Here is a 16471-nt window from a genome sequence, read left to right on the forward strand (position 1 = left end):
ATAACAAAAGAGAAGACTATAAATGAACATGTTGCATTTAAATGTGATGCTACTAAACAGATTTTTAGTATGCTGTAGTCAGAATGCCTGTTAACCAATGTAAGTTGCTAAAGGATGGTTCAAGTTTGGGACTACTCTTTTTATACTTAGGATGCACAGGAGGTTGTTGAAGGCCATCATTACCTACAAAGACGCATGTACTGCTTATAGCCTTGAAAGTGGTGTTTATTTTTTAATGCAGTAAAGGAAAAATATTGTAACAAACGTGGCATCCTGATAAAAAGATGTTTTACATGTAATTTCAGAAACTGGAATAGTTGAGTTGCAGGTAGAGTTCTAACATTTCGGCAGTGTAAATCTTAACCCTCCCAAGGTGCATGTCTCTTCTCTTCCTCACTCCATAATCTCTGCAGTTGAAGCTGCTGAGTTATTTACTCTACCTTCATGATCTTTTTAAGGAGAGCACATTTAGCTCAAGCTCTGCCTTCTATATTTTCATACTTTTGTCCTAGTTTTTTTTTAAGCACTATGTCAGTTTTATGCTATATAAAAACCATGTAAATGCTTTTGTTTTGTTTGAGATCTTTGAAACACATGAGGAAATACAAAATGCAAAATATTTGTATGTATTTCAAATTCAGTTTACTCTGCCCTTAAGTATAAAATAATGAAAGAAGCCAGGAGGTAGAAGTTGTTTTGCTTTCAAATGCTATCAGCTTTATTTTCTGGGGCATGGAGAGCTGATACTTGAGATAATGGTAAAATACATCGAGATCTTGTGTGGCTGGCATTGTGAACTGGATCTAGTAAGCCTGGCTAGACCTAACTACCCTCCCTCGAATGACTTGGGTGCCTGGCTGCTGCCTTTCTGGCATTTCAAGTTCTGAAGCCCTGCTTGTGCTAAAGCCTTTCAGTCCAAAGTAGAATGTTAGAACTTTGGGGTTTGGGAATTTTAAAATCAATCAGTCCACTAAAAGTTCGTCTCTCTATCAGGTACAAAATGTCACATAAGTGTCTCTATCATACTGTGTTCAGACCACAAACATTTTCAAGCCATCTCATGCTTTAATGCTTGAATATAATAGTTACTGTGCATTCATTTGTTGTTAATTACTCAGTGCCTGGATTGACTCACTCGTATTTTGTTCATGTTTTGCTTTGTGTCTTCCAGACTTAGAAATGTGTGATAATGAAAACCGATATTTAAAGATGTGAGCTTATCTGAAAATGATCTATAATTAGGATATTGGCATCTGATGTTAAGTGCAAAATCCTACATTAAAATTTGTTGTATTTTTTGAAGTAATTGTTTTGTGATTTATGTGCATTCTCTTTAGAGTCCATATTGGAAGGAAGCCCTTAATATTTTGAAACTAGTGGTGTCTCGATCAGCAAGCCTTGTTGTACCTAATGATATTCCAAAGTCTTACGGAGGTGACATAGGTTCTCCTGAAATCTCTTTCACAAAAATTTTTAATAATGTCTCCAAGGAGCTACCTGGGAAGACCTTAGATTTTCATTTTGATATATCAGAGGTAATTATTGTAGTTTAAGCTACAATACAGTAATGACTCTCTGTTGCAAACTCAGATTTGTTTTCTCTTAGTCTTCTGTGTTTATATGTACTAAAATAAATATGATCAAATTTTACATACTTGAAACATAATTAGAGTCATACTGAAAAATAAACTTTGTATTCTCTTATGTTGTGTTTTTGCTATTTTCCCTCTTTGAATATCTTTATAGAGTTAATTAAAGTCAATAGGATTATTTGTAAAGGTATTTCAGCTCAGTCAAAGAGCCACGCTAATGCAGCTGATGCTTTTTGTATCTGAACGTTCCTGGCCTTTACCAAATGAAGGGTTGTACATTCAAGGGCTGAGAGGATTAAAATCCTGTGTTCCAGTTTTGGCCTAACTTGCAAAGGGGGAAAAAATTTTGAGGAGAGAAGAGGATAGAGAATATAGAAATGTAAGTGTGAAATGGATGCAATTTGCAACAAATTTCTGTGATTAAAAAAGAAAAGAAAATTAGGATACATTAGAGCTGAAAGTAATATATTAGTACAGCTGATATTCTTTGTATGTCTGAAGAAGAGGGCATAGGCAAATGACTGCAGTATAATGTAAGGATGTGAAAACTGTAGAAACTTTAGAAGGAATCAAAAATAAGGGCTCGTGGTTGAAACTAATCCTAGATAATGCATGTCTTAGCCTTAATTAAATTGGTAGAGTCCTCTCTTTAGGAGAATTCCCTACTGGAAACTTCAGTGCATGCAGATAAATGACAGACCAGATGAATTCCTGCAGAATTTATTGGAGTAGCATTTGCTATCAAAAAGAATGAATGTGATCCTTGTTTTTCAAAGGGGTATGTGTTTTAGTGAGGTTGCTGGAGTGTGGAAATGATTTGTTAATATTTATGAATGCATCCAGAGAAAAGCTTTACCTCTTGTAAACTTGGAACACAGTTATTTTTAAAGTGTATTTTAAAATGCCTAGATTCCTGGTATGAAACTTGTCCATTTCAGAAAATACGAAAGGGCAGAATGGTAGTCTTTTGGGTAGGGTAGAAGTATTCAGCTTTGTGTTTATGAGTGTACCAATGTTGTATGGGTGCTCAGTGTTGGTGTGTTAGGCATGGACTTCTAAATTCAAACAAACACTTTGTATTTTATGTAATATTAATATTTCTAAAATTAAATACATAGTCTTTATTAAAACAGATTTGAATTCTAAGCAAGTATTTGTCTTCTGTGATAGACACCAATTATTGGGAATAAATATGGTGATCAACACAGCGCAGCTGGTAGAAATGGGAAGCCAAAAGTCATTGCTGTCACCCGGAGCACTTCTTCAACTTCATCAGGCTCCAATTCAAATGCATTAGTTCCTGTCAGCTGGAAGAGACCGCAGCTATCTCAGGTACATTATGTGTCTTGGGCATAGTAAGCAAATAATGTAGGTAGTGTTTATGAATGTGTAATCAAAATATATGTAGAAGTTTAATTCGAAATATACATTGGGTCTTAGCAAAACAGTAAACTGATACACCTTAAGCTAAAAGTTAGTATTAGTGAAGAGAAAAACCTATAAAATTAGTTTTAGAGAACCTCTGCATGTGAAATGACAACTCAAAAATCCAGACATTTTATATTTTTACTTGGACCTCTAATAGATGCTTTGCTATGTGTTATTTATTGTGTATTTTTCAGAGAAGAACGAGGGAGAAGCTAATGAATGTGCTTTCTCTGTGTGGACCAGAATCTGGGCTTCCCAAGAATCCTTCAGTAAGTGGTGGTGGTGTCTTATTTTGTTTTCTAAATCCTGGTAATGAGAATGCTATTGTATTCAGGTATTGGTGAAGTTATGAGAAAAGAGGTTTTGACATTCTGTTTTTGGTTCATTAATTCACAAATCCAGCTAAAAAATTAAAGAGAGATGGAATCATGAATAATGAATTACTTTTATTCCTCAAGAAGTCCACTGGGCACCATTCTTCACTAGACTGGATTCAGAACAATACTTTTCAGCCAAAACCAAAGTACCTGTAAAGCAAGAATACATTCATAGGGTTAATTCTTATTTTTATCTTAGGTGGATGTGAAAACAAGTTTTAAAAAATTCTTTAGATTGGAACTCAAATCTCCCCTCCTTGAACTGAATTAGCTGACCTCTCGTCAGCTCCTTGGATCTTGCTGGTCAGAATAACCTTGAAATCTTTTTCTCAAAATTTTACATCTTCACAGGAGGGCAGTACTGCACTGCCGCTCCAGAATAGTGTGTTGTGTCTTTTATGCTGCACATATGAATTTTTATTGTTTTGCCTAGAAGAGGCCACTGAACTATGTCTCCCATGTTCTGAGTAAATTTCTAACCCATTTTAAATAAGAGGTCTGGCTGTGTTTTAGAGAGAAGTGGTTGCAATGGCTGAGGATTGTAAGGATGTTGATACTGTATTGGAAATACCATTGAATGTGACTGGTGGATCACATGCCTTCAGACTAACATGGATGTTAGTAGGAATGTCTAACTATTGAGTAAAAATAGGGAGATGGCCTTACTTCTGTATAAATTACTGGAAAGACCACCATTAGCATACTAAGCTTAATTGTGGTGATGATATTTAAGGGCTTTTAAAATAATATGAACAGTCTGCTTATCATCTAGGATATTGTTTTCTTTGTGACATAAAAGTTCCTAGCTGGGGAAAAGTTTTAATGGTAGATGGACCTTTAATCTACCAGAGGAGTATGTAATAAAATAAGATGCCTCAAAGCTGAAGCTAAACAAATTTAACAAATCTCAGATGGAAATAAAGAGCAAATTGTAATTTGTGAAGCTGATTAAACCTCGGGATTTTTATCACTGGAAGTCATCACTGGGTGGATTTTTAAAAGGTACACAGTTCTTCCACAGAAATTGCTAGGTGAAAATGATACGGCCTGTGTCATGCAGATGAGATTATTATGATGGATTTTCTGATCTTAACATTGTGGTTATGAAAATGAAAGTTCAGGGGTATAGTTTTCTGTATCTATTTGTACTTTTGCACTCCTCAATTGCATTAAGGAGAGAATGATATCATTAGTTTACGGATGTAATCTGAAGTACATCTAGCCTTGAAATAAGTTGCAGACTGTGCCTGCCCTTGTATCATCATTATATTTGTACGTTCTAAGCTGCCACTATTGCCATGAAACTGTGGGAAGCGGAATGGCTGGCTTTCGGAGATGGAGAAGTTGGAAGTTTTTATTTCTGTTTTTGCCCTTATCTGCAGGTTGTGTTTTCTTCTAATGAAGACTTGGAAGTTGGAGACCAACAAACTAGTCTTATTTCAACTACAGAAGAAGTAATTCAAGAGGAGGAAGTGGCTGTAGAAGACAATACCAGTGAACAACAATTTGGAGTTTTTAAAGACTTTGACTTTTTAGATGTTGAATTGGAAGATGCAGAGGTGAGACCTTGGGATTTCTTCTGTGTGCTTCCGTTTGAGAATGTTCTAAAAATTAGGTTATGTTGGTGCAACTCTAAGGAATTAGCAGCTCTTCTAACTAATCCAGTGGGGAAGAATTTATGACATGATTGATGTTAACTTGCATGATAAAAAAAAATCCTTGTCAAAAACTTTGCAATGATAAAGAGAAGTTGTTGCAAATGGTTGGGGTTTTTTGATTCAGGGACTTAATCTGAAAGTGAAGTGATATCACAGTATAAGCCAGTGACAGGATGACCGCCTGGGTACATTGTAGTAGAAAAGTTAATTATGGAACAATACTTTAAGAAAATGGCATAATCTTTGTTCCTGATATGTTTCTACATTTCTAAAACATGAATAGTTATAAACTGTATGGTATACTATCTCATTATATTAGATTATTTCACTCAGTCATCATAATTGCTTGCATTGTGACTTTTGCATTATATCTGGTTTGTCATAGTTGTTATGTTTCCTCTGCTTCTCCTCTTGTCAAAAAGGAGGGGAGGTAAAAAATGAAATCAAGTATCAAGAAATATTAAATATCCCATTAACAATTATTATTTATTTTGGATAAAGAAGAGGCTTCAGACCAGAATTTGAGAAAGCTTAAAAATATATGACTGGGGAGAAGCAGGAAGAGCTGAATACTCAGTAGTTTCTTTCACTTTTTGTTAGTCTATACAAAATATTGAATTAGTCATGGAGACCTTTGTTGGTCATGAGTCAACAGACTACCAAAAAGAGTATCAGCCTATCTAAACTCTAAAATCTTTATCCTTCTCCAGATTTATCTAGCTCTTTCTACAGAATCTTGCTTTCTTCCATAATACTTTAGGTTTATCTCCCTTACTTCATGCTTCCTGTGTATTGCTTCACTTCTGCTAATATTTGCATCTTCTAGGAAAATTACAGGCTCATTTTGGTCTATTGCATACATGTGACTTCACCCTAAACAGATACAATTTCCTATGTTAAATGTAAGTAGACAAACAGTTCAGAATCATCAAGACTCAGTAGTAAAGCATTATTTTAATACCTAGGTGGGGCTTTACAGGTAGGATGTCAAAAGCTGAACTTTGCCAAACTTAAGTTAATTTTTACCTTCATTTTCCTTATTATTTTAATAGCAGGTCAGAACGAAAACAATTTCTTTCTTGCCTATATGCAACATGAAGTGCTAAACTTGCAAAATAAAAAAAATAAAATGCCCACTGAATGTACAAATTTAGGGCATCACTTTTAAATTGTGCACTTGATGGAAATATCTAGTTTTTCATCAAAAATATAGAATGTTCCTTGTTGCTAATAGTTAAATGTTAGCAGTAGGAACTGTGGCTTTTAAATTAAAATCTGAGTAATATTCAGATTAAACTTAAGTGCTGTAAGTGCTTTTGCCCCACAGAAGCAGTACTTTGTTAGTGGTGGTTTTTTGCTTTGGCATAATTTTACCCCTTTTCTGGAGCAAAACAAATCACTGAGAGGAAAGAGAAACCACAAAAAGTTTTGTTTGCTTCGCATATTTAAAGCGTAAGGCTAACCTTTTAAGTCACTGCACGAGACAATCCGTTTGAGCAGTTTTGGAACCCAATATTTGCAAGTTTGGGACTAGATGTGGTATTGCAGTAACTGGCTGCAAACTGGCAAAGTGAAACGATTAGGTTTTCAGTCTTACTGGATGTATCGTTGAAGGTTGACAAAGCACTTCAAAGTTTGTTGTTGTACTCATGAATTTACAAATGGTGACTTAAGACACAGATTTTTATTTGGGTTCCAAATATCTATCATACTAAGTATTCCAGCACTGAAGTGTGAAAACAGAGAGGATCCAGTTGTTGATGTGTAGGGTGATTTTCATAAAACTGACACAGAATACTTGGTAGAACAGTAAATGAAGACATCAGTTTTTCTGCAACCTGAATAAAATTAATGTTGATGATGCTTTGTCAGTTGGATGTGGTCACATTAGATTCATGTATGTTAGTTGAAGAATTTCACTGATGTTTGTTAAAACAGTTGCTTTATGTGTTGCACTAAAGAAAATGTACCATAAGCATGCTGGGTTTGGTGTATTGTCATCAGTTTTATTTGTTTATTTATTTATTTATTTATTTTAAATAATCAGTCTACCATGAGAAAGGGAAAGTATATTAAATATTAGCTTTTCTGACTAAAACGTTTTTTCAGAGCTTGAATCAGTCTTCTACTGCTGGCAAATCCTATGTAATAAAACATTTTTCCCTGGTTCTAGAGTATCTTTAAGTGTTTGTCCTCGTTCTTTCTAATTATATGTGTTTTCCTTTTTGCTAACCAGGAGCTGCAGGTAAGTTGCAGCCTGGTGCAATGGCTTGTTCATCTGTTGTTGTCTGTGGTGTGTTTGTACTTTCTAGTCAAATATATAAAAATGATACTATAAGATTATATAGACTATATATTGAGTTACTTCCCAAGAAGATAATCAAAAGAATTATACTTCATTTGCCATATATTTTAATTTCTCTAAAAACATCATTTAACAAGGTGTTTAAAATTTTAATAAAATTAAAGGGCTGATTGAAACTCTGTTCATAATGCATTCGGCACTTGTCTTCTGTGTTGCATTTGTGTATTAATTTTATTATGTTTAAATTCATACATATATACGTGTGTAAACTTTTTTTATTACAGGGTGAAAGCATGGACAACTTCAACTGGGGGGTTCGTAGGCGCTCTCTTGACAGTATTGATAAAGGAGACACACCATCCCTTCAAGAATGTCAGTACTCTGGTAGCACACCCAGCTTGAACTTGACCAACCAGGAGGATACTGATGAGTCTTCAGAAGAAGAAGCAGCACTGACTGCAAGTCAGATACTCTCTCGTTCACAGATGGTAAGTCATTTTTCTGTGAAAGGCTCTAAGAACTTAAACTTTCACCTCTGCATTTTTAATGGCCAAGTATGGCTCGCCTCTTTCATCCAGAGGAACAGAGACCTTGAATAAAACTAAGCTAATGTGGTTACATTTCTTTTTCACAGTCACATCAAAGAAGGGAAAGAGTTACTCTACTAGGAGTACATAACAGATTTATACTTCTAGGACAATGTTCATCTTTTTAGAGTGTTGTATTAAAATTGGAATACTTGCTGGTTTTGCTTAAATATAAATGTAAAATAGCAAGTGTACGTATAAAGTGTGTGTCTTTGTGGATTCTTGGCTTCAGAAAACCCTAAAATAGTAAAGACATGAGCAGTAGGTGATCTCATGGGAGCCTCAGTCATTTTTTACCATTGAAATTGCTAATTTAGTTACACATTTTGAAGCATTTATACATATGAATGAGGAAGACCAAGAAAGTTGCCTATTCAGAAGTCTACTTATATTACAAAAATGGAATTAGGAGAAAAAGTGATTAAGGGGAGGAGACGGGAAGCAATAGAGATAGTATGCCCCTTTTAAGACTTGAGGCAAAGTTTGTATTAACATTGCCCATAAGAAAGAGCTGTGTTGTTCAGTGTTTTCAGTCGAGCATTTTCCCAGTGCCAAGACCTTTGAAAACAAGAGAGGAAATAATTTTCTGTATGTCAGGGATAATCTCAGACTTTGAAGAGTAGTTAAACGTTACAGAAATGGATTGTGTTTCTTGTAAAGTTTTTAGTGTAAAGTTGTTAAACTTGATATGTAAATAAATTCAGATAGCTAACTGTACTGAGACGACCTTTTTTAAAACTAATGTTTTTCCCTATAATTTATATGTTCAATGAACTATGATGAATATCACCTTTCTTTCTTTTCTGTCTTAGTTAAACAGTGATTCTGCCATAGATGAAACAATATCAGATCATGCTGGTTTATCACTTCAGTCTCAAGATTCCACTAGCAGTGTGGGAACAGAAGAGGTGCTTCAAATCAGAACTGAAACCCCAAGTTTGGAGGCTTCTCCTCTAGATAACTCTAGCAACCAGCTGCCTGAGGTGGGGAGAAATGTGGGCTGGTGCATGGCTGATTTGGGCTCCTTCTAGTGTTTTGTAGCAGCTTTTGCTTTCTTTTTGTCTGAATTTTCATCTGTTACACTGATTATTTGATTTGCTTTTAATATTTCTAACCTGTTGAAGTGTTCTTACAAAATGTTTCCTCAGAATGAAAACTACTTGTGATGGACTGAGGGAACTCACTGCAGGTTAAAAATATTCTTGAAGGGCTGATAATGAGCATTTTATGGTGCAGAATGAAATAGGCTAATATTCAAGATGCTTTTCCTTGATATGGTTAAAATCCTTCTTGAGCAATGTTTTCTTTCAAATACTTTTTTATTTCCTTTTTGCTTTCTTTGGGTTAATGTCATTGGTGCTATGTGGGAATAAAACCTCAGGCCAGCTGTGTTAGCAGTTGGTTCAATCAAATAATCCTTTTAAAAGGACCACAGAAGCTAGTGGTATATTTTTTTTGGAAAGGCCTGTGTGGAGTGAGACAGATTTCAAGCTAATGGCCTCCTGGAAATCTGTGAGTACTTCAACTTCTTGGTTAATATTTTTAAAATCCTTGAATAATTTAAAATAGCAAAACTCATTTAAAACGAAACTAATCTGTTACAGTTCCTACAATATTTAACAGTTACAGATAAAAACTCACTATGTTGTTTTTTTTCTTGAATTTGAAGTGACTTGTTTTAGGTGGACATTTTATCCCTTCTTTGTTGTCTGCTCCTGGTAAAGTCTCCGCTATAACTCATTTTTGCATTTTTTTTTATTTCTTTCTGAGACTGCCTTTATACTTAGATTCATTGTTCTTTTGTAGCTCCCTTTATGAGATCACTATACTTCTCATAACCCAAGTGAAAACCTTCACCAAAAAGGGCTCTAATATTTTGTTTAAAATCTTGAACAGAACATGGAGTTTAAACTGGACTGTAAAATGATTTCATGATTCAGCAGCATGGCAGTAAAAAGCATTATATCAGAAGCAACAGCTGATAAATTAATGAAATTTTCCTTTATCTGTGGAATGAAAAGACTATGTTGCCACTACAGTTAAAAGTCAGTATATTTTTTAAGTAAATTCATGGAGATGGATGTATGGCCTTGGTGGTGCAGAAGTCCACCTGTATCATTCAAGATACTGGACTGTAGCTTAAGACTTTATTGCAGTTTAATTACATTATTAATGCTTGTCCTGCAGAACACAGAATGGAAATACAGTGAATTGATATCAATATACTACACAATATAAAAATAACACTGCATATTTACTTCAGAGTGTATATCTAGTCAGTTCATGTAATCTTCTAAACTAATCTATTGACAGAATAACCACCATTAAAAACTGAAAGACAGTAGCGTAGTGTTTAGTCATGTATGGGTCTGGAAGTTTTTTTGCAAACGCTCTTTATTTATAGTGTTTCACAGTGAACTTTTAAGGCAATTATGTCTTTAAAGTCTCAATGACAAATTCATCATTTTTAGATGATATTTTAAATTTTAAGTCTTACTTTTCTAAAGTGCTAGATTTCACAAGGAAACAAAAATTCTCGTGTGGTATCTTGAGATTGTCCTTGAGACCTTACATGATTTGTATTCTTTGAAGAATTTTAGACCTGTAATCAAATGACTGGCTCCTCCTAGCTGTGTGGAACTCTTATCAGACTGTGGAGCATTGCCTGGGAAAGGGTTCAGCTGTACAGATTGATGGCAAAATTGGAGCAATGCAAAAAATGACCATAGAATGCAAATGCATATCAAAGCAATCTCTAACCGTGACGTGTTCCAAGTTCTTGTGCCTGTTACAATATGGGATTCTCTCAAAACCACATCTTTTCCTCTGTTAAGCTGGTATCACTTATGCTTGAGAAACTTTTTTAAATGGAGATTAAAAAGATGACAAAATGTTCTGTAGTGGTTCCAGACCTCAGAGGCAAGCATGAGGAAGTTATTTTGGTCCATCCCTGGAAAAGTAAAATGTGAAGGTCTAGACTGTGTTCATTTTGATCTGAAGATGCTGAATGGTTAAAGTATAATTGGATATTTGCAAACAATTTTTTATAGATCTGTTACTCTATCTTAATAAAAACTGATAAGAATACTCCTGCAATAAAAGTGATAAAGTATGCTTGATTTACAGGAAGGCAGTCCAGCAGTAAGGGATGAACAGGTTAGCACTGCTAGTGAAGACACAGGGTCCTCTGTCCTACAAGAACAACAGGACTCTCTGATCTGTCATGAATCTCTTGAGTTGGAAGAGACTCCAGAAATGGCAGAGCCAGCAGCTCCTGAGAGCTATTGTGAATCTATCTGTGAAGAGGATGTCACTCTTGCTTTGAAAGAGCTAGATGAGAGATGTGAAGAAGAAGAAGCTGACTTCTCTGGTTTGTCAAGGTAAGATTAATATCAGTTCTAACTAACAGAAACTGTGTGTTATCTATGCGTGAACCAAACAAAGTAGGCTTTCTTTTGGTGTGTTTCTTAATCTAACAATACAGACTTCTAAAATAATATTTGCATATCTGAAATAATGTTTGATTGGTTTTGCCTATTTAGCAAAATAGCTCAGTACGTTGCTCAGCACTTGTTTCTGGTGCAGGGAAAGCAGCTGTGCAGGAAAAGATGAGAATCCTTGAACAGAAGAAACCTAGCATGTTCCTACACCATCAATAGAATAGAAATGTGAAAAGAAGTTAGAGGGAATTCTGGAGCACTTCCTTGGCAGCCACCAGCTGCAAGCAATATAATGTGGAAAAGCCTTTCAGCTGTTCTGAATTATGGCAGAAACTATTTTTGGCACCCAGATAGCTCAGGACAGGAGAAAATGGTGATGTTTTTCCCTGATCAAAACTGCTGTAGGATTCAGGCCAGAATCTGTTTATGTCTTTGAATTTGTCCAAGATCTGTTTTCATTGTTCAGGTTAATCAGTCTCTGCTATACTTCTGAGACATTTTAAATTAAATATGTTTTCTTTTTTGAATATGGAAAGAAAAAATAGCTACAGAGAGCAAAACACCTAACTAGTCCTAGCTGGTTGAGTTGAATTCAAAATGCAACCCTAAGTTCCTTGAAGGTAACAGTCTAAGAGGGAGGGAGAACAACAATAAAAACCCCATTTCATCCAAATAACGTGATTCTTCATAGGCTTGTTCATTGTTAAAATTTGTTCAGAAATTTGTATTGAATAATACAGGAACATGGGCTTAGTGTATATTCTATCAGAGAGATCATTTAAGGAATCCTTTACAGAAAAGGGCACAACAGGAGCTGTAGATGAACAAGCAGGTATGAATGGAGAATTTGAAAATAAGAAGGTTCTACTGGGACAGGAATGATGAGGTTGAATCTTGTAATCCCATACACAGTGTACTGTAATATGCCCTGCAAGAATTAAAGGCTGGTACCAATTAATAGTGGTTATTTCCTATCATGCAGCTTAAAATCCCTTTCACTTTTATTTACGCTAAGCAAAGAAACAAAAAAACTCCATATCTCTAGCTTTGAGAGTGACATAGGTGACTGATAGGGTTAGTGCACTAAGTAGAAAGTACCCAAAAATGTTTCTGAAGCTTTGCTTATGGGTACTATGCAAAAAGGTTTGCGTCCTAGATTTTATGAACATTGTGTTACTAAATAAATGTACCCAAAACCAGCATCCCCAGGGTAGTGTTATGAATGACTCTTTGTCTGAGGCTTGTTTAAGTCTTGTTTGAGACATACTTAGTGTCTCTGTGAATGAGAAGTGGTTGTTTTAGAGAAAAATAATATGTGTTTAAAAATATTTTAATAAATATCTATACTTGGAACCTGCTCCCACATATTTTTGCTGCACAAACAATTAGAAGAAGAATTGTCAAAATGTATCATTGCTTGTAATAGAGAAAATTTTAACAATTAAGTTAATGGTTGTAAGTAGTAGTATTGATGAATGACTGCAGAATGCTCTTTGAACAAAGCCCTGTTAAATTGATTTCCCATAAAAATGAAAGTGCTCCAATCTATCTCCATTCACTTAGGGTTATTAATTAAGACAGTTTTAGAATATTGTTGCACTGCAAAAGAGCACTTACCTTTCTCTTAAGGAAAGCTGGGATTTGTTACTCACGTTGATATTAGTGGATTGTGTGTTTAGATTAATAAGAATTCAAAGAATTGAATTTAATTCAGTTATTTGGGGCAATAAAAATGTCAGTTTGAGTGGTGTGCATATATACTGCTTTATATAGCTGCACGTGTGTGTATATATATATATGTAAATGTACAGATAGTACTTTGTAGATATGCATAGAAATAACGTTTTTAAAAACTTGGGTATATTTGAGGATACGAGTAACGTTTTATATTGTAGTAGCAAGTCTTGGATTTTTTTTTACTCTTTTCTTGGTTCATAGTTACCTTAGTTGATTATTTATCTATTTTACAAAACACAGTTCTATCTGGTTTCTTATTTTTTGTTACAAAAACTAATTTTTTTCTTAAAATTTACTGATAAGCTAATTTCTATTGCTTCTTATTTATAGCCAAGACGAGGAAGAACAGGATGGTTTCCCAGAAGTACAGACTTCCCCACCTCCTTCACCATTTCTTTCTGCCATATTGGCAGCTTTCCAGCCAGTGCCATATGATGATGAAGAGGAAGCTTGGCGTTGCCATGTCAATCAAATGCTGTCAGATACAGATGGATCTTGTGCTGTTTATACTTTTCATGTTTTCTCAAGGTTGTTTCAGGTCAGTGAGTTGCCAGTGCCTGGTTGTCTGAAATCCTTTCCTCCTGCTTTCAAAACTCTTCTTCCTCTCTATAATTGCAAAATCTGTAAGATTACGGTAGCAAGAATCCTTTGAAAGTAAATCAGAAGCAAACAAAAAAAAAACATTGTTCAAAGGACCTTATATCATCATGCATGATTTCTGCACAGAATATCTGCTGCATTCATTGTCTAGGAGAGATTCTGCTCAGAAAATAAATTAGCTTTTCACTATTTCTTATAACCTCTTAGTTCAGGCGGTGCCCCTTCTTTTATTTTCTGAATATCACCCACACTCTGTGCTGATTACAGAATTAATGATTTCCTCCTGGGCTTTTTTGTGGGATTCATTATTACTGGATCACAGCATGACAAATGTTAATGAATTTCTCTTGCATCCCTTTGTGAGAAAAGGAGGTTTTTCTGCAGAGAAGGAATTGAAACCCCAGGAGATCCATTAAAGCCATAAGTTACAAATGGCTCTCTTGATTTATATTTACCTCAGAGATCTGGTATCCAACATGGAATACCTATGACTTATGTTTTCTGACTCCCACCCCCTTATATTTCGGGGATTTTTTTTGTGTATGTTTAGCCTTTTTATGTTCAAAGTGGTACCACTCAGACGTACATTATTCTTTACAACTTCTTATGGGATAGGAGAAGTACAATTATTCCATTTTATATACAGGCCAACCTGCTTTGGAAAGAGGCAAACAGCCAGGTGACCTAATATCAGATTCAGTGCTACAAACCAAGACCTTCTGACTCCAGTCCTTTCTTATTCCTCCAATATTAATTTTGCCTAATGTTTCATATACCATAATATAATTTTCACCTCAGTGAAAGACTCGCTTCATGTTCTACCAGACTATCACACATTTTAGCCCATATGTATGGGAAGATTTAGGGTTAGTACCATGAAGTAGCTGATGTGTGAAGAATTAGTACCCTAGATTATCGACAGAATAGCTTGCTTGTGCCTCTATACCCATTTTTTTAGTTAAATTAAGTATTTTGCCACAGTTCTGTGAATTCTTGTTGCTGCAAATTTTTGTCTTTTTGCTTCCTGGGTTTTTGTTTCTCTGCGTTATACCAAAGCTTAAGTTCAATTGCTTTTTACGCATTCATTCATTTTCTGAAGGTGGTAAAAAGGGAGTATTGCAGTGATAGCAGTTCATATTCTCTTGTGTCCATTAAAGAGGGAGCTAATAAGTAAGGTAAAAGCTTTTTATGGCTTGACAGGATAGCCTTCAGTCTGCTGGAAAGGGTGGATAGTGTGCTAAAAGGGTTTTGCGATCCAGGGCTCATGTCTGCAGGCAAAAATTCATTCCTGTTGAGTTGTTACTGGATTTAAATGATTTGAGCCACAGTGAGATGCTGAAGGCCTTGTTTGACTGGAACCTTTCTATTTTGCCTTCTGACTTCTCACTGTGTGTTTAACTTTGCAACCTTAAATATCATTTTTATATAGTTTTATTCTATAGGTAACATTCTAGGATTATATAGCAACATAAAGTGTAACATTAGATTAAGCATAGTCTACATAATCAAACTTGATGTATATAGGATTGATATTTGAAGAAGGTGAAAAACCCTGCAGTTGGTAGTTGTGGAGGCAAATTGTCTCAAATTTCGCAAGTCAGGATAGGATCTGTGAATGTATAATTCTATGGAATACAAACACTTTAAAATGAATGGAACTACTGTCTATATGGCATAAAGTTATGTAGTCATTAAGATATCCTAATACTAAAGGCTGAGATGTGAAAGGAATAACTGTCTTCATATTTATGTGTTTTGTTTTGTTTTTTTGTTTTGTTTTCTGAACTAGCTTTTTGTAAATGTGTATAATAAAATATGTATTAATTTGTGTTGCTGTAATTTAATGATAGAAGTATATGCTATCATGATGGTAAGTTGCCCAGAAGTCCTTAATCTGAAAGGAGGGGTTGTAATGTAAAATAAATGTTTCTGATTTTTGCATTCTAGACCATTCAAAGAAAGTTTGTGGCTATAACAAATGATTCAGTCAGCTTTCTTGGTGAGAGTCTACAGCGAATTGGAACAAAATTTAAAAGTTCACTGGAAGTGATGATGTTATGTTCAGAATGTCCAACAGTCTTTGTGGATGCGGAAACGGTAAAAATCTAATGAATTTAATGCTGAAACATCTGTTTAGTTAAATATTTTTATGTAAAATACAAGATAATATTTTAACATTTGGAAAACAATGCTGAGGAAGATTTTTAAAGGTCCAAATAAAATATGTTAGTTATATTTTTGCCTTTTAAAAGGTTGCTGTCTAACTTGTCACTCACTGAAACATTATCTAAATAATTTTTGGTTTTAAAAAAAGATGCTTTGTATAAACAAAACCAGAAATAAATTTAAACAGTAGGCTACCACTGTCAATTATAAACATTCGAGAACACAAGTATGAAATGTATTTTCTCTGAAAATAATCTCCAGGTGTTACAATGAATATGTATATGTGTGTGTGTATACATATACATGTATATATATATATACACATATAAACATATTATATTTTTTAATATATATGGACAAAGAGCTTAAAAAAGGAAGACTACTTATCTAATAGTAACTTTGCCTTTTTTAATTGTGTTGTCCATGTATATATTCCATGATGCGTGAGAAAAGCATTCTGTCTCCAAATATACAGTGAAGGTTTTGAATTGTTCATTATTATGCAGGTTGAAATCTTGGGTTACAGTAAACGTTGATGTGAGAATGTCAACTCAATGCTTATTAGTGCCTGTCAAAAAAAG

The 16471-nt window shown here is 34.6% G+C and overlaps 1 protein-coding gene across 15 annotated transcripts in view; it reads left to right on the forward strand.

The window, feature by feature from the left end:
* FRYL (FRY like transcription coactivator) overlaps positions 1–16471 on the forward strand; it is a 179859-nt gene that overhangs the window by 147842 nt on the left and 15546 nt on the right. For all 15 annotated transcript variants that reach the window (XM_067298073.1, XM_067298074.1, XM_067298072.1 and 12 more), the window contains 9 exons: positions 1338–1535; positions 2763–2924; positions 3215–3289; positions 4780–4956; positions 7645–7848; positions 8760–8930; positions 11074–11327; positions 13455–13662; positions 15672–15821. In XM_067298073.1, the coding sequence (XP_067154174.1) occupies positions 1338–1535; positions 2763–2924; positions 3215–3289; positions 4780–4956; positions 7645–7848; positions 8760–8930; positions 11074–11327; positions 13455–13662; positions 15672–15821 (1599 nt within the window). The remainder of the gene's footprint in view (positions 1–1337; positions 1536–2762; positions 2925–3214; positions 3290–4779; positions 4957–7644; positions 7849–8759; positions 8931–11073; positions 11328–13454; positions 13663–15671; positions 15822–16471) is intronic.

The sequence above is a fragment of the Apteryx mantelli genome, chromosome 5 (assembly GCF_036417845.1).
Source record: "Apteryx mantelli isolate bAptMan1 chromosome 5, bAptMan1.hap1, whole genome shotgun sequence".
NCBI classification, from domain to species: domain Eukaryota; kingdom Metazoa; phylum Chordata; class Aves; order Apterygiformes; family Apterygidae; genus Apteryx; species Apteryx mantelli.